Here is a 25673-nt window from a genome sequence, read left to right on the forward strand (position 1 = left end):
TAAGGATGCTCTCACGTTGGCAAACATCCATAAATATTCCCTACGCATATCCGTTAGCCACTCGACAATGGATCGTTCGATGCGCCTTTATATTACTAAGACTGATACTTCAAACATTTCTCGAGTAATGCTCGATTAGATAGCGTGATTGATGTTTTAACTGCTCACCGTGGAATTAAAGTCGCTTTACGCCAAATTTTCAAGATATTTCGTTGAGTGGCGTAACTAAACGCTGCGCTCTGTCTTTATAGCACAGCGAGGAAATGAAAATAATTTAGTCCGCCGTGTAGAAATCAAACCAGCAGCCGTCAGCCGATTTATCCGTAGATTTCCTGTGCTATCGTTGTAAAATATTAAAAATACAAACACCGCTAAAATATTGACTTATTATTTCTACTATTATATTCTATTTTCTGTTACGTTTCTCTTATTAATGAAAACTAAATATATCTAATAGCCAATGGAACGCGGCCGTGTCCTCCGCCGTCCACATTTCCTATCGAATGCGAACACTGCACTACGTTTCTTAGCTGGCAAACGGATCAAGCTGGTCAACATCAACGCTGCTGACCTTGTCGATGGGAGACCTGCTGTCGTCCTCGGCCTTATCTGGACCATAATCCTGTACTTCCAGGTAATTATTGCTATCTTCCAGCTCGTAATTGGTTTTAAGCTTTCACCGCAATTAACATTTTAGATTGAAGTACAAACAAAATAAATATACAAATTAAAAATAATTTTAATGCAAAGGGTTTTTAATAGAAATGAACTATAAATATTATAGAAACCAATTGAAAGTAATAATTATTAATACACTTTTTAATTTAACAAATTAAAATGATAGATTATACATCAATATTACAAAATACCATAGTTCAGACATCAGTAAATCCGATCATATTTATTATTTAATCATTTACTTCACGCTGTATCCCTCACATAACACGGTAGGCAGAGGGAACCTGGGAATATAGTATTAAGAGACTCCGTTCCCATTAAGACTCTTCCGTTCCTCACTTTCCACTGAATTTTGCCTCGTTATCAGAGCGAGTTAAGCGAATTAAAATATAATATAAACATTCCATTTCTCCGAGTGGGAATCGAACCCACAATACTCACATTTACAATCATATCCTCGGTGCCACCAAGCCATGATGGGCTTAAATCGGATCATTTATCAAAATAAGTAGTTCTTGATGACATTTGACCTAGAGAAAGGACTTTCTATACACATTGTAGAGCTAGATAGAATCTTGAACACTCACTTTCTCTACTTTCAATTTGCAATAGGCTACAGCGACTATTGTATTAGTACTTAGTAGATTAGTGTACACTAAGAATTTCTAGAGATGTAGAATTTCTAGACATCTAGATAATAAGATAACACGGTTGAATGCACTAACTGTGAGCCAGTTTTAATGAGGATAAATCTGAATAGTTTTAAGTAAAGAGAAGTGCTTGACTTGGTAATGAGGCAGTTATCATCGATTATATTGGACCAGATACATAAATGATTTAATGAATTTTCCATAAGTTTTCTATAAATGCAAAGAATCTATTTTTATAAAGATGTAAAGAAAAATATTAAAAATGGCAAGAAAACATTTAGATATAAAGAATATCATATGGTTTAAATATGACTGTTGGATTTGGGTAAAAATTCCTCAGTTTGGTTAATTAAGAAATTTTGGTCCATTAACCGTATATTAAACGATGTATATGGTTTTTACGATTACTCCCTCCATATATTATTTATTTTTGCTTATTCAATAAAGCCTACCCTTCTTGCCTTGCATACCCTTGTTATAAATATATTCTCATTTTAATTGGCTTGATATATTTTGTTTGCGCAAGCTTCATTCAATATATTGGACCCACAGGAAAGAGGACGAGAGGTGGGTGAAATGCAAGCTTATAGTCATTTAGTGTTTTCAGAATAATTGACATTGGATTTTTTTCATGTAGAATTTAAAAAATAATAATAGACAAATGTCTGTTAAAAAGTGATATACATTATCTCAGTACCTTTCTTCACAATTCAAATAATTATTTGCTTTTTATTTTCATTTTCTTTTGTTTGCTTTTTTTTTCGATTTCCATTTTACATTTTTTTTTGTTAGTTATATAATATTTGTCGAAATAATTATAACAGTGAGTTCGCACAGAAAAAACAATCGTCGCAGTTGTATTTTTGAAGGTATATCTAACAATTCTTAGCAATTAAATGCATTTACATCCTGTTGATGGAGTTAATTTCTTAAAAGTTTGTACTAGGAACACAAGAAACAATCTTCGAAATTTTTGTACTGAATTTCCTTTTTAACTGCCATAAAATTCCAAAACAAAGCTTTATATCGCCTAATTTTATTGAGTTTTAACATTTTTTAAGCTATTTAATTATCAATATGTAACTATATACTAGTAAACTATATACATTTTTTTAAGTATTAATCATAAACGCATACAGATTTAAACGTATCGAGACTCGAACCCGCGAACCTTGCGACTCTTGGAAACCGTCCAAGCGTTCAGCGCCAATTAAGCCATACGTTCTTATCGAGTTACTATGAAATTCTTATATTATTACTTTCCCCTACCCCGATATTATTCCTTTTTTTGTTAATATATGATTTTTTGAATAGATCGAAGAAAACAGTCGTGCTTTGGAATATCTCAGTGGATCAAGATGTGCGTCGGTCATGTCGCAAGAATCGGGCGCCGCGACCCCCACGCATAGAGCAGAGGACAGATGGAAGCAGGGCGCTAAGAAAACACTATTGCAATGGGTTGCGAATGCTTTGCCTAAGTACGTGTTATATATCCTTACTATTCGAGTTATTTTCTTAAGATAAGTGGAATAATATGGGGGGTCACTCAATTCTACATTTTACATTCGTCTCATTATTTTGAAGCCAAAATTTTTTTTTTGTTTTTTTTTTTTTGGTTTCACTTCTACCACGTATGAATGTGTGTGTGCACACATGTTTAAGCAATCGCTGAAGTGACATTATCACTTGACGTGTCGGCTGTTGATAATCGAGCTTTTAACGTAGGAAATTATTCGTATTTCGTATTTTTATTTTATATATATACTTTTCAGAGAAGCAAACATCCAAGTAACAGATTTTGGACCATCTTGGCGCGACGGTATCGCCTTCTTGGCCATTATCGATGCTATCAAAGCAAATCTGATTAATTTAGCTGAAATGAGAAGAAAAACGAACAGGCAGCGATTGGAGCATGCCTTTGATGTGGCAGAAACAGAACTTGGTATTGCTAAGCTTCTAGATGCTGAAGACGTGGATGTAGACAAGCCAGATGAAAGATCAATTATGACTTACGTAGCGCAATTCTTGCACAAATATCCTGAACCTAAGGTAATAATTAAAACTGTATTAATGTTGAACAAAATCTTTTATTTAATTTTAAAAACCTTTTTGAAGTACTTAGTTATTCATAGGAATAACAAGTAATTCAAAGTTGAGTATAGTAATGTGATCGTGATAAAATACAAAACAGTGATAATGTTCCTGCATAGTCTTGGATACATGAAAATTTAAATATAAAAAAATGTTTCAATTTATTTCAGCGTGGATGCAGCCTGGATTATAGTGACACTGCTACTAAAATTTTTTGTTTACTTTTACAGACAACAGGACCAGATGCAGTAGCAGCCGTTCAAGAAGAATATGAAATGTTAAGAAATTGGCTCTCTGAGCGAGTGTCAACCATTCAAAGGCAGTATGACTCCAGGACACTCTCTCGACACTACGAGGATTATATCCTCGCCGAAAACGAACGCTTAGCCCGACAACCTATATATCAGAAGTTAGAAAAGCTCATGTACACACAGAGTTTAGTCGCCATTGCACCGAAATCTTGGAGAGAGTTGGTAGTTCTGTGGATAGAACTTGAAAGGTTGCACAGAAAATGGCTGTGGCTTTTGGATTCTGAATTGCCTGGAGACTTTAGAACAGTTGGTGAATGGTTAGCCCGAGCTGAATACTTACTCTATTTTGACGAAATACCTACCAGTCTCGATGACAGAACAGCCTCTATCATAAGTGAAAAGCTAGAAGAGCATACTTCCTTTTTTGCTGATTTGCCAGAGATCATTGACCGGTTTGAAGCGGCTTTACATTCTTCAGATGCATCCAAAATTCCAGATGAAAGGCTTCAATATATGAAAGAACGTCTTCAAACAGTAGAGCGAGCCGCCCCACAGAGAAAAGCAAGATTAAAGTATCTTGAACATAAATGTTGTATTGTAGCCTTCACTGAGCTTACCAAAGCAAAATTGGCGGCTTGGACAAGCAAGTACGGTAGAATTGATCACGCTCGTGCCTTATTAGAAGACTATGATAATTTTGTTACAAAAAATAAAATTTTCCAAGAATTTGACAGAGCATATATTGACATAAAACAAGTCGCGGAAGAATATAAGAAAGTTTGTGAAGTTGACAGAACCGAAGCGAGAGAAATTGACACATTTTTGAGAGAAGTTTCGGAAAATTGGAGACGTGTTGCTTCGGATGTGAGATGCGCTAAAAGCGTTTTAGAAGAAGTTATAGCACATTGGGAGAGGTGGACGAACCTAACAGACCAGTTCACTTCATGGTTGGATAAAGCCCAGCATATGTTGAGGGTGTCCGAAGATGAAAGATTAGAATTCTTCCAAGATTTGACAGTTTGGAAAGAGAAGCACCAACTATTGGGCGATGCTGCTGGATTTTTGGCGGCAACATGCTCTGAAGAAATAACGACGGAGATTAAAAGAAAATACGTAGAAATCACTGAGCGATGGGAACGTATTTGGGAAGAAGCCGAGTGGTTAGTTTTATAGCTTATTTGATTTTAATATTGATCGTTCGAATCGCTAAAGTATTTATTTTATCAAATTTTTATATCTAACTATAAAATTTTAAATAATAAATAAATATTAGAGTAGTATAAAATGGAAAAATATACAATACAATAAATATACAATATACTTTACTGTACATAGAAATTTAAACAAATTATATTCAAAATAAAAAGAAGTGACTTACGCAAAATTTCAATATTTGTAATTTTTTTCCAGCTATGTACGAGGCGGAGACGCACTACGCCACAGAAGAGAACTCAATCAAGGAATACAAAACTTAGACTCTTGGCTTTTGTCCGCTGAGAATCTTCTTTCCAGCCAACCAAAAGGAACTACTGAGAGTATACAAGCTTATATCGATCAACTGTTGCAGTTAAATTCAGAGATAGAACAAAATGAAGAACTGTTCAAATCTATTAGCAGGTGATGAATTATTGAATTATTGGGTATTTTATAGGAAAATAGATTGTATTTAGATTGTAATAACTTAAAAGCTAGTTAGTACCGCTTAATTCTAAATTATCAATATAGATTTGTTTATTTATATTAAAAAAATATATATCATTAATATTTTTAAGAACTGTCTTGCTTAAATGTTTGAGTTTACGATTTCTGTGATATGATACTATTAATCTCTGGAAATGTTTTTGGTAATAATCGATTCTGTTAAAAATAAATAAATAAATGGTTAAAAAAGACAACTAAATCACAAAAAAAAATTCTAGGACGTTCCAAAATGCAATTGCTTCTCTGCCACGAGACGAGGTGGAATCCAACATGTCCAAATTGAAACAGCAAAAAGAGGCGTTAGTCCGCGTCCGAGCGTCAGTTCCTGTCAAACTGCACCAATACAGGCAATTATTGGCCCAACATGCTTCTCTTGAGAGCGGTCAGCAGGAACTTGCCCGATGGTTGCAGGCTGCTGATGAAGCTTTACGTCCTTCTGGTACTTCTCGGTAAGCCTGTCCTTACTTAAATTATACATGAGGACTTATAAATAATTATCTTGCTCTGCTTAGTTATATTAAAATAACATATTTATAATTTGACAACTATTTTATATTACTAGTGAGGTGATAGAAACCCGCTACGAGTCGCACCGCAGTTTCTTCTCGCGTACAACGTATTACCGTTCAATGCTTGAGAGTAAAAACAAAGTGTTTGAGAACATTGTCCGCGCCGCCGACACCGACCGCAGTGCTGACGTTGCTGATCAACTGCGCCTCATGCGTGACCTTAACGAGAGGTAAAATTTAAATTATTGAACGTTTAAAATATGTATCATTTTTGAATTAGAGATATAAATGTAGGTACTTTTATCTTGAGACTTTAATACCATATTTAGGATTGAATTTGCAATTGGGAAATTGTCTATATATTTTTCTTCTTCTCCGCTTTGATAAAGCAAAACATAGCCATTAATTCCGTCATTAAACACGCAATACATCACAATGGATGTGAAGTAAAGAATTCCGTTCTCTGGATTATTATGTTTAATATAAAGCTAAAGAGCTAAGTATCGCAGCGTATCGCAGTACCGCAAAGTAGGTGGCCAGAGGGCTACATGCAGATGCAGCTAATATACATAATAGAAATATCTTCAATAATACATATGTACATTTTAAAAATAATTAATTTTTAATAGATTTGCCCAAGTATCATCAGAAGCTACCAAAAGAGAAGCTGAACTACAACGTTTAGTTCGCGCTTGGGATGAGTTTGAAACCAAAAAGCGCTCTGTAGAAGAATGGGCATCACGAGCTGAAGCATTGTTAGCTGATAATCGTGTTGATAACCAACAAGCTGTTGACTTCCATAAGAGATTCTTCCAAGGAGCAGACGAGAGAGCTGTGTCTGAACTGGTCCGATCTGGACGTGAACTTATTGAGGTGCAATTTATATTAAAATATTAATATTATTTTAATATCTTTTAAAGTATAATTTGGCATATATTTTTTTATCATAGTGGCACTTGTAGGCGCGGCCCTGGATTACAAAAAAAAATTGTAACCAGCATATAAGACTTTTAATGTATCACCGTAAAAACATACGGAATAGTGGCTAGAGCGCTTTGAAGATACCGAAGAGACGCGGGTTAGAGTCCGCTGCATTATAATTTTTATACCTTATAATTTTGGAAAACCCAAAATATGTTACTATAGACCATGAGGTCTAAGGTTAGCTTTACATTTGTGTGAGAGTACTTAAACATTATACCAAATTTTGATAGTGCGGCCTACTCTGTACTTATAGCAACGTTACATATTTTGACATTTCGTTCCCCACTTTCAGCCCAATTCTGGAGGTATTGCGTGTAGAGTGAAGAAACTCAAAGCCGCGCTTTGCCTCTACACCAGAGCGTAGAAATGGAAATATAAATATAAATATTTTTTTAATTTCCTCGAGTTGGCATCGAACCTACAACCAATCGCGTTCAATGTCACATTTTGTGTCCTTGCATCATGACTGGGCTATGTTGTGTGATATTCAGTAACAAAATTACTCTATACATACAAATTTGTAACAAGTCTTTAGTAAAACTCTATATAACTATATTAAATATAAATATAATATCAGTTAGTAAATGAAGAAGATAGGCCCAAAGTAGTCCAAACAGTTGAAGATTTGCAGCGACGTTGGAAGGAATTATTAGAACGAGCTCCACCTCATTTGATGCGACTTGAATTTAGACTCGATGAGACAGTCTTCCACCACTGTATAAAAGATATCGAAAAGGAAATTGTTTATGAAGAACAGGTAAGATAACTTTTTAATATTCTCTAAGGGTTTTCTTTATTTATATTTTGTCTAAATCTAAATGAATTTATTATTTTCAAAATGTATAATTTCTCTAAATGAATTTTGTATTAAAATAAAAAATATATATTGTAAATGTATGTTTTTTATAATGTTGTAATTTTACTAACTACAAGATATATGACAAATCTATTTATGGATATTTTCTCGTAGGCTTACAATCAAAGTGACGATGCTGATGGCATCCTTATTCGAAATGAAGAGTACTTCCGCAACCAAGGCAAGATAATGCAAGTAGAACAATGTCTACAAAACTTAAAAAAGATTTCCGTTAGTTACACAAATCAAACTAACGATAAAAGTTTAGAAGATGAAGTCAAAAAATGTGAACTACAATGGGAGTCTACAGTTCATAGAGTAGAGCACTTTAGACAACAATTACAAAGAATACCAGCCAAATGGGATTCGTATAGAGAGAAGTTCCGGGAAATGGAGAAATGGATGGACCATGTCGATAAAACTATGGACAGTATTGTAAGAGAAGTTGATTCTGCTGAAGCTTTTGAAAAAGAGAAAACCATTTTCCAGGTAATTTTATAATTTTATTTTATAAATTTATTATTTCTGTCACTAGATATAAATTTTATTAAAGGCTAGATTTACCGCTGGTTAAAACAGATGAACTATATAAAGTATCAGCCCATTAAAGTGGCTAATATGGACCTGAAAGTATCTTTTTTAATTTTCAAGTATAATTTTGTTACTTTTACTTAGACCTTTTCAAATGACATGATAATTTATGTAGTAATAACGAAACACAAAAAAATCTTATTTGCATTGTTGCCGTTCCGTCAATTATTAAGTTGCTTTTCCGTCAACTAACAAGTATTAACTGACCGGATCAAATGATCCGGTACACAAATATCATCAGGGAGAATTACATCAGGCAGTTTGAGGTGAAATAGAATAAGTTATCAGTACCGTCTATCTGGTAGACTGCATCAAATATCAGATAACTATCTGAAACTTTATTCGTAACCGGTAAAGCTTGGTCCTTAGTCTTTCAAATGATTACTTATTATATATTTATTCCTTAATGCTCTCATTGGATCAGCTAAAGGAATTAATGGTAACTATACTGCATACAACATACGTGATCTTAGTTATAGAAAGTAATTCTATGTTCAGCTTATATTACATATTAGTATAATTAATTATTCTATTTAACATTATTTTTCAATATAAAACCAATACTGCACATTTTATACCCACGAATCTTGCGTACAGTCAAAAGTGTGACAATTTCATTACAAGTAGTTATTATTTATGTAATTTTTATGTAATTTTATTTATACTGATTTGTAATATTATACATCTTAACATACATATGTTGTCTATTTCTTGAACTTTATTTTAGAATATTTGCCGAGAAGCAGATCGGAAACGTGAAGATATGAAATGGTTAGTGCAAACATTAGACATGCTCTCTAACCATTGTTCTGATACTGAAGCCCAAGAAGAACAAATCAAATTGGAAAACCTCATAGCTCGTTATAAGAATCTCATCCCTACTATTGAAATTACTATGATTAAAACTGAAACATATACAAGATGCTATACGTACAGACGAGAGGTACACGAAGTTATATGTATCCTCGAAACTGCAAAGGAAAAAGCTAAGGAAGAACCAGATTTGCAATCACTAAAACACGTTGAACAGCTTGTCTTAGAGCAGCAAGCAGCTGTACACCAATTAGATAGACAACGGCCATCAGTAATGTCTATGTTACATAGGGGTAAAGAACTAATTAAAGATGCGAATGCCCCAGCCTTTGTTAGAGAAGATGTACGAAATCTTGAAACGGGTTGGAATACAGCTTACGAAGCTAATACGGAGCGGTTACATAAATTACGTGATACACAAAAAGTTTGGTCTAACTATGAATATCAGAAAGAAGAATTGCTTTCTGATATCAATCAGATTGAAAATTATGTTGCTCATCCAGGCTTAGAACTTGGCGTCACTAACATCAGCAGAGAATTGCAAGAAACTAAAGCTATCAATACAGATTTGGAACGTGCAAAAGCTGAAAAATTACCCCAGCTTCAACAAACTTACGCAGAATTACAAACTCTAACTGCCAATAAACCTAAACCAGTCATTGAAAAAGATCTACAGATAATCGAACATAAATTAGAAAGAGCTCAGGACGAAGTGCAATCTAAAGTACATAATCTAGAAAAGTTCAATAATGAATGGGTTAAAATTGAAAGTAAACTAGAACATGTTCGCGAATGGATTAAAAAAGAAAGTCCACTATTAATTTCTCAAATTCGGTCCGAAAATATTACACCGGAAGAACGTGTTGAGAAATCTCAATTTTTGCAAAAAGTGATTGCTGAAAAATTAGAAACTGTTAAGAATGTAGCAGAACAAGGAACTAAGCTAGCGTTGGAACATCGTGGTCAAGATGCTAATAAACTTAAAGGTGAAATAACATTGTTAGAAAAAATGATGGCAGACCTGCAACGTTCAATTGAACATCAAACTAAAGTTGTAGAACATGACCTGGCCAGTTGGCAGAGGTATCAAAGAGGCGTTTCAGAAATAAAACCTTGGGTAGAGGAAGCGGAAATAAAATTAGGGAATGTTCCGAAACCTGCAACGTTACCTGAAGCTCAGCAACTTCAGCAACAATCGAGAGCCCTGGTCACCGATTGTGAAAAGCAACTGATGAATTTGCAGATTTTATCTAGTGTGAGTCATCAATTGTCTGGGAAAACGAGCGCTCCAGATGAAGTTGATGCCATTCATTCAAGATGGGCAATCGTACACGACTTGGCAGATCAATGGAATAACAAACTGGACAAGGTTGTAAGCAATTGGGAGAACTTCGAGAGAGATGCTGAGAAGTTAGAAACTTGGATAGAAAATGGAGAAAAATTGCTCAGTACACGTAGCGTGAATGTTGAAACGCCACAAGTAGAAAAATTAGATAGAGAATTAAACAAACTTAAGTCATTCGGTAATGAAATTTCCCAGCAACAAGCTAAAATAATAAGCCTATCTCAAATATGTGATAATATTTGTCATAGTGTTCAACCCGAAGGAGCAACAATTTTGAAAAATAAAGTAGCTGATATTAAAGATCGCACTAATGCTCTTGCGGAAACTGTTAGAACTAGAGTAAATGATTTATCCGACAAAATTATTGTTAGGCAGGAATTCTTGACAAAACTTCATAATTTCGACAATTGGATTACTGATTTTCGAAGAAAGACAGAAAGCTATGATCAGATTAGTGCTGATAAAGTAGAACCAACGCTACAATCCATGCACGTTTTACTTCAAGAACATGCAGCAAAAACTCCTGAATTTACTGATATTTATAATGAAGTAAAAAATATAACTTTAGTGTCTCATCCAGAAGAGACTAGGTCATTAAGTGACGTATATTCTAACATTGCTCAACATTATCAAATTATTGAATCAAATATCCAACAAAATAAAGGTATCTTACAAAAGTGGTCAGATTTATTAAACTGGTATGAAGATAACAAGCAACAACTTAGTCATATTCAGTACCAAATAGAGGGTCCCAAATTAACACCTGAAAGTTATGAAGCACTTCGTCAAGAATTAGTAAATATTATAACGAAAATTCCTGAATGGAAAAGTAATGTTGCGTTACTAGACGGACCGTCAAGAATTAAAGTGACAGATCTAAATTCGGGTAGAATCATACCACCAAATAGTTTAATAAAAGAAATTGAACTAAAAGCGGATTCTTTACTAAATCTAGTTACGTCAAAGAGGGACCTAGTACAAAAAGTTGGTGCGAGATGGGATACATTTAATGTACAAAATAAAGCTTTAAACGAAATATTACATAACGTGCAATCTGTATTAAGTGAAATGGCACAACAGCCGGTACCATTAACAGAAAATACTATACAAGAAATGACTGAAAAATTAGATAGCCTTGATAGTGAATTAAAAGACAAACAAGCAGTAAGAAAAGAGCTTCGAGAAGAAGGACTCCACTTGATGAGAGAAGATCAACCTAATATGGGCACAATTCAAAATGCTCTTACTGCAGCTGATAATAATTGGGATCAAGTAGTAAATGCCGTCCGTGACACGAAGAATAAATATATTCTGCTTTCATCCACACTACAAGAACTTAAAAATTTTACTATTGCTTTTGATAGAGAAATGAGTAGAGCTGAACAATTGCAAAAAGAATGTAAAGATGCACCAAATGATTATGTACAAACTGCTCAGTTCTTAGATAAAGCAAAAAAATCTTATGAGCTTTTGAAGAGATCTAAAGGACTTTTAGACCAAATGGATGTTATTAAACAATCAATTCTTAAACAAGCATCTACTTTAGGTGGTTTCGATACAACTCCATTGGAGAATGCTTTCTTGAATTCACAAACACACTGGGAAAAAGAAAACGATGCCATTATTAAAAGAATTCAGGACCTAGAATCTCAACTAATAGTATGGAGACAAATCGACGATACCAAAAACCAAGTAGTAACATGGCTGAGTGAAACAGGACAGAATCTAGCAAATGCTTGTGATAATTTGGAAATAAGGTTTGGCCAGAATCATCTTGTGAAATATAAAGAAGAATTGCCTATTTATTTGGGTTTAAAAAATAGTATTAAAGCTAAATGCGAACAAATTACTAATTTAAATAAAAATATTCCAATGGGCCAAGTATCATCTATAATTGATTATCTAGATAATGAATTTGAAGCATTACAAACGCTCGCTGATAATTTAGAAAGCGCGGTGTCCTCTTTAGAATCAAGAGAAAATAAATTGAAAGACCAGATTAAGCGACTGTCTGATAATATAAGTAAAATTCGAGACGACATTATTAAATGTGATGATATGTCAGGAGATAATGCAAAAATATTAGATCGCCTTCAAAAATGTCAGTCCTGCAAAATTGATTTGCAGAATCTTAATGATGAAATAGATAACGTTGCTCAAAATGTATCTGAAATGAACTCAAACTATCCAGGTTTTTATGAATCATTAGTACCTAAAGAACTGAGCACATTACAAAAACGATTTGAAAGTGTACTTGTCCATGCAAATAAAACTGAAACGACCTTACTCACATTCCTTCAAAAATTATTTACCGATAAATTAAGTATGCTTAATAGAAACTTAAAAATATTAGACGATAAAACAAGATGGTGCATGCCAGACGTCAATAGTGATAAATATAATTTAGAAGTAAAAAATGCTGCTCTTGCAGACGTTGAAAATGGAATATCTGATTGCAAACAAAAAGTAATAGACCTTAAAGAAGCATATGAAATTTTACGGATTGTAGCTGAACCATCTAGTGCACAGGAGGCAGCAATACAAACTGAAAAAGCCCAAAAGAATTTGGAAGTTTTAACATCTAATTATGACGAGATTAAAAAACGATTACAAGAAAATCTTGAAGCGTGGCAGGACTATGAAAGTCTTTTAGAAAACGTTTCTGAATGGCTGAAGGAAAAAGAAAATCAAGTAAGACAAGAATCTGCTACACTTCTTGATATCGATGATATGGAGCAGAAGATATCTGAAATTGAAAGAAGAAGACAAGAAATCAGAGAATATGAAATTGAAATTAATAAATTAGCAAATATAGGAGAAAAAGTTTTATCTCGCAATCCTGATTCAAGAGTCTCACAATATATTAACCATTTAGAAGCAAGATATCAGGCAATAAATAAATTTATGGATAACCATATAAATCGGCTAAAAGATCTTCAAAACAACAAAGCTAAATACGATAAATCTATTGTAGAATTTAAAAATTGGCTTCAAGATGCTAATGCGAAAATTGCAGACATTGCGGCACTTAGTAAGCATGCGAAACCATCTACTGCAGATTTAGAACAAGTAAGGAAATTAAATGAAAACAAAGAAGTTGGTCAAAAATTACTTAATAGTGCTATAGAGTCTGGAGAAGCTCTTTTCAGTGGCGTAACTCCAGAAGCTCGTGAACAAATAAGAAATGAACTAAGAGCACTAAGGGATTATTTCGAAAATTCTGTTGATTCTTTAAATAACGTAATAAAAGATATAGAAACGACAATAAATAAAAGATCTTCATTTGATGATACTTTCAACCAAGTTCAAAAATGGATTAGTGATAAAGAAATGGAAATAGGAGAATTTAAATTGTCCTCTACTCTTCCTGAGAAAAAAGCTCACCTTCACACTACCAAAATATTATATCAAGAAGTAGAACTCCATCAATCGATGCTGTCACAATTAACTGAAAAGCTAAAACTTATGCCAGATGACGATGCTGAAGAGAGCCTCAAGAATATTGTAGATCGCTATAAAAATATATCATCAGAACTTGCTAATCGAATTTCTCAATATGAGTCCCACGTAATTGACCATGATAAATATGTACAAATTTTTGAAGAAATCCGTGATCGATTAAATCATGTTATTGCTGACAATTCTATAATTAGCTATACAGTGGTGTCACAAAAAGAAGATGTGGATTCCAGAATCGCTGCAATCGAAAAAATTGTATCAAAAGCGCAAGAAATTGACAGCGATTTAGAAGGATTAAAGTCACAACTACATAAAGTTTTAGAAACTACGAGTCCAAATGGACACCCAGTGCTTATAAGCGAATATGAGCAATTAAAAACAACATGGGACCAATTCACTAAGCAATGTAAGGAACAGGATACAAAACTAAAGGATACAATTAAACAGTGGAACGAAAGTCAAAAAACATTAGACGAGCTGGATGAATGGCTGAAAGTTAAAGAAAATCAGCTTAGAGATCAAAGTTTGAAAAGTAACTTAGAGTCTAAAGTTGCACATTTACAAAAGGTTAAAGAAATTCAAAGTGAACTTGCATCGAAAAATGCTGAGTTTATAGCTTTAACAGATAAACAAAATGTAAGTGGAGAGTCCGATTTAATGATAAAAACATCTAAGCTAGTTACTAGATACCATACTCTGAATAACTTAGTAAATGAAATAATTTCAAAATATGAAGTATTTGTATCTGAGCATCAAGCGTTTGAAAACGATTATGAAAATATGGAGAAATGGCTTACGGGCATACTAGGCGATTTACAAGATTTAAATGAAATTGTAGGAGATTATGAAGTGTTACAAGAAAAACAAAATAAGGCAAAGGAACTGTATGAGAGTAGAAATAAGAAAACACCAGCATTTGAAGAATTTCTTAGCTTAGGTGAAAAACTTTACGCCCATACAAGTCCAGATGGCAGGGAAGTAATTAGGCAGAAAATCCGTAAGATACGAACATTATGGGATAGCTTCGGCGACAGTTTCCAAGATACAGTCAATAAATTAGATCAGTGTCTTCTTCAATTTTCAGATTTTTCTTTAGCTCAAGAACAATTAACTAACTGGCTTAAAGATGTAGAAAAAGCAATGCAGCGTCATACTGAGCTCAAAACTTCTTTAGAAGAAAAGAAAGCTCAATTATTAAACCATAAAATTCTGCATCAAGAAATTATGTCGCATATGCAACTTGTTGAATCTGTTTGTGATAAAGCTCAGCAATTAGTTGACCAAACTCACGATGCATCTTTGAACGTATATTTACAGTCAATTAAGCAATTATTCCAGAATATCGTAACGAAGTCCCAAAATCTCCAAGATAACCTAGAAGATTGTGTTAAAAGGCATGAAGATCTTGTTCGTCTTCTTCAGCAATTTAAAGAATGGCTAGGCTCACAGTCTGAAAAATTACTTGACATAGAAAATGCTATTGGTGAAAAACCCGAAATCGTCAGGAAACTTCAATCTGCTGTGGCTTTAAAGGACATCGAAAAAGTTGGATCAAGAAAGCTAGATGAAATCAGAAATGTATTTGCTAGCGTCGGTAAAAGTACTTCAGAAATTGGTAATGCAAGTATAAAAAGCGAAATAAAAAATTTACATGAACAATTAACTAAAGCCGTTGATAACATTATTGCATCCGAACAGAAATTAAAGCACACTCTTGAGATTTGGAATAAATTTGATTCTTCAATAGAATCTATAACTGCATGGCTCAAAGATATGGAAACAAAGTGTCGGGATCAAACATTATGTTCAACATTACCAGAGAAAGAAGAGCAACTCCAGAGGTATGTCAGTTTGCGAAATGAGATTTATGCTAAAGAAAAAGAAATTGATGCATTTGTGGACGACTCACATAGTTTAATATTGTTGTGTGGAGTAGAAAGACTAAAACCCCTTGTTATACAAATAAGCAGTCGATATCAACAACTTCACTTAATATCTAAAGATATTAATAACCATTGGCTGGAATTAGTCTCTGATCATAAGAAATATATTCAATTAAGAAATGAATTTGATGCATGGTTAAAACCACTAGAAGAACAGTTATCGCAAATGATAATTAAGGAAGATAAATTAAGCATTGAAAGTAAAGGTAATAAGTTGCAAGTTTTCTTATTAGAAAGAGAAAATGGAGAACATAAAATAACTATTCTTTCTACGGCTGGTGATAAAGTCTTACCAGAGACTGCAGCTAACGGTAGAGAAAACATTCGTTCAGAAATAAGAGAGCTCAGGGAAAGGTGGGATAAGCTTAATGATAGCATTCTACAACAGCAAAAGGAGTTCGAGTCACAAGCTTTGCAATGGTCTAGCTATCAAGATATTTTACAGCAAACTTTGTCTTGGTTAGATGAGAAGGAAAAACTTGTTGAAGTTGAAGAAAAAGTTGTTCTTAATTCAGCTCAAGAAATAAAATCAAGATTACTTAAAAATAAAGCTCTTTCACAAGAAATACATTCACACAAAAGAGTTATTGAAACTGTTACTGAAAAGGCTAAAAATGTTGCGGCAAGTATTCATTCAGGAAAAGATGAAAGTGAGAAAATGACATCTATTATACAATCAGTGTGGGATAGATATAATGTTCTCTCTAATAAACTTTCGCAAATAATCGATAAACATGAAAATGCCTTTGACGTCTACCAGCAATTCACTGACCAGCAGAAGTCTCTTCAAGATTATCAAAAACAGTTATGGGACCGTTTACATTTACTCTCAGATTTTACGGGTAATAAGGCAGCCTTACAAAGTAAGCTGGCTAAAATTCAAGAACTTTTAGATGCAATTCCAAATGGAAATACTAAGTTAAAAATATTGTCCGATCTTATTGATAGTAAAGCATCAAAGCTTTCTCCGCGCGGTAAAGAAGGTATGTCACGTGAATTAGGACTACTAAGAGCGGACTTAGAAAAATTTACTGCTACAGTACATGATGTTAAACGAGGAATAGAAGAGAAAATTCAACAGTGGATAGAATTTGACGCTGCTAATGATCGACTTCAACACTGGTTGAGTGATACAGAAATGAGCCTAAAGACATACACTCCAAAAGCTACATTAGAAGAAAAGGTCGACCAACTCAATAAATATCAGGTAAGTCGATAATTTTAATAATGAAAAACTATATAATTTTGTATGTTATTAATTTTGACATATGTATTTTAAACAGGATTTATGTAAAGCAATTGATATTCATGAGTATGATCTGAATACTGTTGTTCAATTGGGTGAAGCATTAGACCAAGTAAGATCAAAAGAATATAAATTTAATAATGAGCACAGGGTAGTCTAATATATTAGTAGATTTATTTTCATACTTTTATAAAATTTTAAATTGTATATCTAACTAACGATACTATTATAAGTATCAGTTTCTTTATCCTAACTTTTCTTTATACGTTTACTTACTTATCACAAAATTACTAATAGTAAGAAAAAGGGCTGTGGGATACAATATTTTAAAAATAATTGTGACAAGAAATAATTTTAATTTTACTAATGGTAGATATTGTAGTTTTAACGTACTTATTTAATTTAATTTTGTAATTTATTAATGTAAAATTAATTTATTGTTTTTCATTTTACCATATTCCAGGCTATATTAGCTAATTTGAAGAAAACAGAGAATGATGTTGATAAGCTTACCGACGAATTCAGTGATCTAATTGAAAATTGTAACGATACTAGAATAACAATGAATTTGCAACAAATGACATCACGTTTCCAATCTGTACATTCTACTGCAAATGAATTAGTTAAAAAATGCCAACAAGCTGTAAATGATCATAACGCTTATCAAGAAAAGTATAATCAATGTGTAGATTGGATAAGAGCTGCTCAACATAAATTTGATGAGTGTCAGAGAGAATCTTCTAATACTCCGGAAGGAATAAATAGCAAACGTGAAAGCCTTAACGATTTGCTTACCCAAAGACGTAACGCTACATTATTGGTCAATAATACATTTGAATTAGGGGAGAAGTTATATCCTTCAACATCACCAGAAGGAAAAGAATTGATTGAACAACAACTTCAAGATATTCAACAGGCTGTAGACAATTTATATGATAATATTACAAAAGCTGAACGTGATTTAGATTCAGAGTTAAACAAATGGTCATCATTTGATGAAAATCTTAAAACTGTTAATGAGTGGCTGTCACTTGCAGAGAAAAATCTTCCAAAGGAAATTGAACTCAAAGCTACTTTAGATGAAAAACGCAACCAACTCAATGTATATAGAAGTTATTTACAAGATTCTATCGCTCATCAACAAGATATTTCTGATTTGGAGATTCTTGCTCAAAGTTTACCTGATGCTAACAAAAATATTACAAAGGAAATTAATCAGCTAAAACAAAGACACGACAATATTCTAGCACGTGCTAAAGCTTTTGTAGAACAATATGAAGCAATTGTTAATAATCATCAACAATACAGTCAAGCTGTTATGGATTTGCAGGAATGGGTGGAAGCTACTCATAATACTGCTCAATTATGGGGTGATGTCAGTTTGGAAAGAGTAGCTCTTAGCAGTAACTGTGAAAAATTAAAATCACTACAAGTAAATCTTCCTGAAGATAAAAATAGAATTGACAAAATACGGTCACTTGGAGAGAAGGTATTACCTGGTACAATAAGCAACGGACAGACCAATATAAGAAATCAAATTGATGCTTCCCACCAAGAGTGGGAAGGCTTGGTATCTTTTATAAACAAAACAATCGATTCATTAGAGAATAAAATTCAACAATGGAGTGAATATGAAAATATTAAAGATCAGTGCTTAGCGTGGATTAGAAATACAGATAATCAAATACATGCTGTAGATTTAAAAGCTTCACTACTCGAAAAACAAGAACAATACAATATCTTCCAAGAATTACAAGGAGAAGTTCGGGCAAAAGAACTTGAAATAGACAATATTACTGAAAAAGCTCAACATCTTTATATTGGTGTGCTTGGACCCCGTGGTTCTCAAATATCAGATTTAACAGTAAAATATCAAAATTTATCGCAAAAAGTTAAAGATTTGACTAACAGATGGCAGCAATATGTAAAGACTCATCAAGAATTTACAAGTAATGTGTCAGAATGCTCACAATGGATTGAAGAACTAAGAGATAAATTAGACTTTTGTTCAGACTTAAGCTCTAGTTCACAAGATGACTTAGAAACTAAATTGGTCCTTATTCAAAATCTTCTACTGACTAAAGACGAAGGATTCACTAAAGTACAATCTCTTGTGGAACTTGCACAAAATGTGATGGCAAACACGGCGCCCTCTGGGCATGATGCTATTAACAATTCTTTGGTCGCTTTACAAGAACAGTGGTCTGCATTATTATCAAGGATGATCGAAACTAAGAATTTATTAGACGATTCCGTTACGAAATGGGCAGGTTTCCTAGAACAAATACAACTGATACAAAAAAGTAACACCTGGCTTGAGAGTATGTTAAGTGAACTTACCCCATTTGAAACTTCTATGTCAGATAAACGAGTACAACTCGAAAAACTTAAAGAGGTTGAAGAAAAAGCTCGTTGCGATCGCTTGGAGGTAGATACGCTTAAAGCTAAAGCTGCTGAAATGTTAGCGAGTGGACAGCAAAATCTAGTGGCCTCAAAGGCTCAAGAAAGTCTTAATAAATTCGATACGTTATATGACAAAATAAAGAAGCTATTAGGTGATCGTGAAGAACAATACAAAGACCATAGATTGTATAAAGAAGCTCACGATGAACTAATTCAGTGGTTAGGAAGGGCCAGAGAAAAAGTACCATCATTAAAATCAAAACCACTTAGTGACAAATTAGCTATTGAGAATTCTGTGGCTCCTCTTGACGCTTTGATAAACAAGCAAGCTCAAGGTGAATTATTACTTGAACACTTACAACATACCGGGGAAGTTGTTCTGGCAAGTACCTCACCAGAGGGTCAATCTGTTATTAAAAATGAAATGAAGGCTCTTAAGGAAAGCTTTGATCAACTATTCAATGAAATTAAACAACAGAAAAGTCAATTAGAGGATACTGTTAACCAATGGCGAGAATATAAAGATGAATATGAAAGATTATCAGACTGGCTACAGCAAAAAGAGATTCTTATTAAAAATCATAAATTAGCATTGTTAGGTTCTGCTAAAGAAAAGGGAGCTCAGGTAAACGAAGTTCAAGAAATTGTTGATCAATTACAAAAAGGTAAAGTTGATATCGAAAACTTTAATGCTTCCGCTGCTGGACTTCTTTCATCACACTTAGATACTTATGTCAACAATCAGTTAAGACATTTGAATTCAAGATATCAAGTTTTAGTAAACATGGCAAACGATGTGCTTAAAAAAGTAGAAACCAACTATGAACAGCATAAAAGTTACGATGATAATTACGAAAACACTAAGAAATGGATTAATGACGCTTGGGAAATAACGCGAATCGGAAGCGAAGCTGGTAGTAATAGTAGCAAAGATGCATTGCAAAAACGTTTGGAACAAATCGAAGATTTACTCAAAAGACGTGAAGACGGTCAAAATCTCGTTCATGCTACAGTCAACAGCGGAGAGAAAGTTCTGAGAAATACGAGATCTGATGGTAAAGATAAAATCAATACAGAGCTTAGGGAACTACAGAACGACTGGGACCGATTAGTCAAGAAAATGACTACAGCTAAAGTTCATCTTGAAACAGCGTTATTGCAATGGGCTGATTATAGTTCTAGCTATTCTCAATTGCAACAATGGATCTCTGACAGGGAAGCTAAATTACAAGAAGTGTGCGAGCAAAAAGTTGCTAAATCTAAAAAAGGTCAAGACCGTCTTGCAGGTCTTACGACTGGATTAAGTCTCGGTGAAAGAAAAGCTACACTTCGTCAAACAAATAATATTGTTCAAGATATTGTTTCGTTTGAACCCATGATTCAGTCTGTAACATCTAAGGCTTCAGAACTTATGCAACAAGCTCCAGCATCGGAAATCACTAGTAAATACGAAAACTTATCAAAACAAGCTAAAGATTTATATGAAAAACAGAAGGAGACTGTGGAGCAACATCAAGTATTTATCGATGCTGGCACCGATTTTGTGCAATGGATACGAGCTGCTAAAGAAAAATTAGGTAAATGTTCTGATGCAACTGGCGATAAAGAATCTCTGAGCAGTAAAATATCCCAGTTAAAAGTCTTAGAGAGTGAATTAGCAGAGGGGCAAATCAAGTTGCAGAAGGCATTGGAACAAGGAGAAATATCATGTGGTCTCGCAGATGATGAAGACAGAGAAGATATAGAAGAAGAAGTCGCTCTTATGCAGGAAGAATACGACACTTACGTGTAAGTATTTTTTAAACCCATTACACACATACATGGCATTTATTGTTTTATACATTTGTACGAATTATAACATTTATTATCTACTTATTTAGTGAACAATTGAACAACACAAAAGCTTTGATAGAGGGCGGTATCGTTAAATGGACAGAATATGAGGAGCAATATAAAGAAGCCTTGGACTGGTTGTTAAAGACTGAGAAGCTGGTGCAATCCTTTAACAAATTGCAAAACAATTTGGAACAAAAGAAAGTGGTTCTTGAAGAGTTCCAGGTAGTTAATATGCAAATGCTTTTTTCCATCTATCTTTTTTCCATGTATGATTACTTTTTCAATTTCTCGCTATATTCTGCATGGTAGGAAGAGGTACCCTAGTAGCCGAAGACACTCCGTTTTCCACTTTTCGCCGAATTTTCGAGACGGGGAACGCCGTGCGTCGTTTTGCCTTGATATCAGAGAAATGAAAATATTAATAAATAATAATTTATTCCCCGAGAGGGAATCGAACCCATATATTGAATTCGGGCGGAAAGCAAAATAGAAATGACTTAGCGCTAAGTTATCTCTGTCTATAAGGAAAATAAAGCATAAAATTGAAAAAATATATTGTTACCTTATACTATGTAATATTTCTAGTGTCACCTTCAAACTCTGTTTGACTGGCAAGCAGAGTTGGACAAATTGAACGTGCGAGCTCAAATGTTGTTAGAAACCTGCTCAGATACACGGGTATCCAACGGTATCACACAATTGACCACTAAATATAACGCACTATTGTCTCTAGCTAAAGAAGTGATGAAACGATTGGAATTACATTACCAGGTAAAATTTTTAATTGCAGGTTACAATTTCTGTTTTTTATAAATAAATGTTATCCAATATTATAATGTTACTTAATATGTAATATAATTTCAAAAAAAAAATAGTTTGTGAAAATCTAATCTTCAATTTTGTTATTTTATTATTATTATTTTAAATGTTTCATTTATAAAGAAAAATCTATTCAAATTTTAGGAGCACCAGCAACATAATGCCCTATATGGAGAATGTCAGGACTGGCTTGATAGAACTAGGGAAAAACTGAATCAATGCGCAGAAATTCCAAATACATTACAAGAAGTTAATAACAAATTAAACACTGTCAAACTTCTGAGACAATCTTTAGAACAAGGGCAAAACAAACTTAGGTATTTATTGGAATTAAAAGAAAAAGTAATTATGAACACAGAACAAACTGGCGCTGCTAAAATTCAAGAAGATACAGATAGCTTAAAACAAGAATTCGATAAATTAATTGCCGATTTACAAGATGTTCGTAATAAATTAACAAGCAGGGCATCACAATTTGATGATATTTCAAAGGTATACTACTATTATTACTACTACTACTATTATTAATACCAAATATTCGATACATATATTGTAGAATCAATTTATGTATTTTATTCTTTTTGTATAATTTTGTACCTTTTACCTAATTTGAAACCATTGACACATTACATCTTTTTGTCGTACAGATCCACAAGCTACTAGTAGAATGGTTAGATGACATTGACCAAAAGATACAATCAGATGATTCTCTACTTAACGATCTATCAGAGAAAAAGGCTAAATTAGAGAAGTTTAAAACTTTCAATCGAGATATTGAATCTCACAAAGAGCTAGTAAATAAGTTAAATTCGAAAATACAAGAAGATTCTTCATTAAAATCTAAAGGAATAGAAGATACTCTTAAGCGTTATGATGATATTAAGGTTGCTGTAAATGATATGATTTCTGTAAGTATTGATTTTTTAGTTTATATGACAGTCAGTAGTGACTGAATAATTGTAGTATGTAGATATTACAGTTCTAATTATTTTTCTTTATTAATGCACGATATTTTTTATTTGTTTAGAAATTGGAAGACTACGTAAACTCTCACATTCAATATAAGGAGTCATACGATAAATTCTATGATTGGATCCGAAATTGCAAAATTGAAATACAGCAATGTTCAGATTCCCATGGTGCCAAAGAAGATATCCAGAAAAAGTTAAAAAGTGTAAATAAAATCATAAATTCTTTGCCTAAAGGAGAAGCGCTACTTGAGAAAGCAATCAATCTTAGTGAAGCTGTATTAAAAACAACCGGTAACGAAGGCAAAGATAATATAAATCAAGAAATTAAACAATTAAAGATAGAATGGGAGAATTTACAGCAGATTTGTAAAGACACTAAGAAGTTGCTTGAGAAATGTTTGGCTGCATGGTCTGATTTTATGGAAACTTTAAATAAAATGACTGAATGGGTTAAGGACTTTGACGGTAAATTGAAAACAGTCGAGAAAGTTGACAAAATTACACCGGAGTATCTTGAAAAATGTCGAGTAAGTTATCTGTATATATTATATATATAAAAAATTAGATTTTTTTGGCTTCACACTGCGTTTCGCATACAGCAGGGTAAGCGGGGGGAACATAGTGTTAATACAGTCCGCTCTCAATTTTTCGCCGAATTCTGGAGGCATTGCGTGTTGAGTTGCGGAACTCCACGCCGCGCGTTGCCTTGACGAATGACGTTTGCCTCACTAGAACGAAGAAATGAAATTATTCAATATTTCATATGGGAATCGAACTCACAAACTGTCGCTGTTAAAATACGAATGGTCGTATCAGCTTAAAACATAATTAATTGTTTTTTTATTAGACTTTCAAGGTGTTACTTAAATTTCAATCACACATAACTTAAACACATACAGCGTGATGTTGAGAACATCATACTTATGTCTAGCACCTCATCGGAATTGAAACGATACGTTCCAGAAAATTATAGGTTACGCTATTTTTTAAGGTGTAAGTAAAATTTTATGTTTACAGGACCTTCTTGCACAAGCAGTATCAAATAAGCATGTATTAGAAGAACTAAATGACAGATGTGAAAATCTAATGGAACTCAGCGCTTGCGCATGGGTTCGTGACAAAACTGTTAGCCTACAATCTGAATATACATTACTCCTAACAAAGATACAGGGTCTTGTTTCAAATGGTGAGAAAAATTTGTCAGATCATACTGAATTTATAAAAGCTAAGGAAGATTTGCAAAAATGGCTACAAACAGCTCATGGCACCGTGCATGACTCAATTGGTGTCGGTGATATTGAGACAACGAAAGACAAGCTAGAAACTATCAAACTAGTAAACAACAGAATGACAGAAGGACATCATTTACTAGTTGTATTACAAGAAGCATTTAAGAAAGCTCTTAATAATACCCCACCTGAAGAACAAGATGGTTTACGTAATGACGTAAAAGTTTTACAAGAAAGTTGGGATCAATTGAAAATAGATTTAAATTCGATAATTGCTCAACTTAAAGCTGCAATTGGTAAATGGGAGGACTTTGAAGAATCTAAGAATAAAATGAATACATGGATTAAGGAAACTGAACAAAACCTAGATAAAGTGCCACCAAATGGTGGAGAATTGGGAGAAATGAAAACTTTGTTAGAGAAATATAAACATGTTGAGGATGAAATTAAAAATAAAGCACCAGAATTGGAACGTCTTAAATGTGAATCCGCTGAACTAGCCAGTTGGGCGAGGCAGCCTGCGGTAAGAGACTCAGTTACAAATATTGAGAAAAAGTGTGACGCTCTGAAAGCTAAATGTAATGCTAAGAAAGCAGAACTCGAATCAGAGGTTAAAGATTATAACCAGTATCATCAATCGCTACAAGATACGGAAAAATGGCTCCTACAAATATCTTTCCAACTAATGGCCCATAACTCTTTGTATATTGCAAATCGCGAACAAACAGAGGAGCAACTAGCGCAGCACGCTGTGCTCTTAGATGATATTCAAAAGTATCAATCAACATTAGATGAATTAGAAGCCAAAGGACGTGCACAAATTGAACGATACGAGAAAACTACTCCATCAATTAAAGATACTGTGGGAAAGCAATTGAAAAATGTGAACGACAGTCACAAAAGTTTATTAGCTACAGCGCTGCAAATCGAGCGTCGTCTGAGGGAAGGTTTAGCTAAATTCAAGGAATATGAGGACACTTTGGAGAGTATTTTAAATAACTTGGATGAATGTGAACCAGCAATCACTGAACTGGATGTGCCTGTAGATGGTTTAGTACATGGACGTGATCTTTTAGATAAAGCTCGGGTCAGTATTTTTATAGCATTATATTATACATTTCTCAAAATTGTTTTTAGTCTACACATATAAATTACCTACAACTATCCAAATAACAACATTTTTTCGCCAACCAAAAATAGCTTTGTATTTCATAGTGTTTTATGGTATTTGTATGAATAACAAAGTTATAATATGCGGTTTCCGAAAAAGTGCTACATCCCAAAAACTGCTGACTGTA

General features: G+C 33.5%; 1 protein-coding gene across 6 annotated transcripts in view; it reads left to right on the forward strand.

Annotated features, from left to right (window-relative positions):
- The window catches only part of Msp300 (Muscle-specific protein 300 kDa), a 136533-nt gene that overhangs the window by 38552 nt on the left and 72308 nt on the right, over window positions 1-25673 (forward strand). For 3 of the 6 annotated variants that reach the window (XM_085203521.1, XM_085203520.1, XM_085203523.1), the window contains exons 4-22: window positions 458-634; window positions 2643-2806; window positions 3101-3377; window positions 3650-4830; window positions 5081-5287; window positions 5590-5820; window positions 5934-6110; window positions 6510-6753; window positions 7442-7621; window positions 7835-8209; window positions 9039-17078; window positions 17155-17229; window positions 17581-21308; window positions 21401-21578; window positions 21942-22127; window positions 22320-22667; window positions 22823-23083; window positions 23203-23673; window positions 24164-25462. In XM_085203521.1, the coding sequence (XP_085059647.1) occupies window positions 458-634; window positions 2643-2806; window positions 3101-3377; window positions 3650-4830; window positions 5081-5287; window positions 5590-5820; window positions 5934-6110; window positions 6510-6753; window positions 7442-7621; window positions 7835-8209; window positions 9039-17078; window positions 17155-17229; window positions 17581-21308; window positions 21401-21578; window positions 21942-22127; window positions 22320-22667; window positions 22823-23083; window positions 23203-23673; window positions 24164-25462 (17799 nt within the window). The remainder of the gene's footprint in view (window positions 1-457; window positions 635-2642; window positions 2807-3100; window positions 3378-3649; window positions 4831-5080; window positions 5288-5589; window positions 5821-5933; window positions 6111-6509; window positions 6754-7441; window positions 7622-7834; window positions 8210-9038; window positions 17079-17154; window positions 17230-17580; window positions 21309-21400; window positions 21579-21941; window positions 22128-22319; window positions 22668-22822; window positions 23084-23202; window positions 23674-24163; window positions 25463-25673) is intronic. The other 3 variants (XM_085203522.1, XM_085203524.1, XM_085203525.1) reach the window with 1 other exon arrangement.

Source organism: Heliconius melpomene, chromosome 19, assembly GCF_056956725.1.
Source record: "Heliconius melpomene rosina isolate 202511_hmr_F chromosome 19, ASM5695672v1, whole genome shotgun sequence".
Classification (NCBI taxonomy): domain Eukaryota; kingdom Metazoa; phylum Arthropoda; class Insecta; order Lepidoptera; family Nymphalidae; genus Heliconius; species Heliconius melpomene.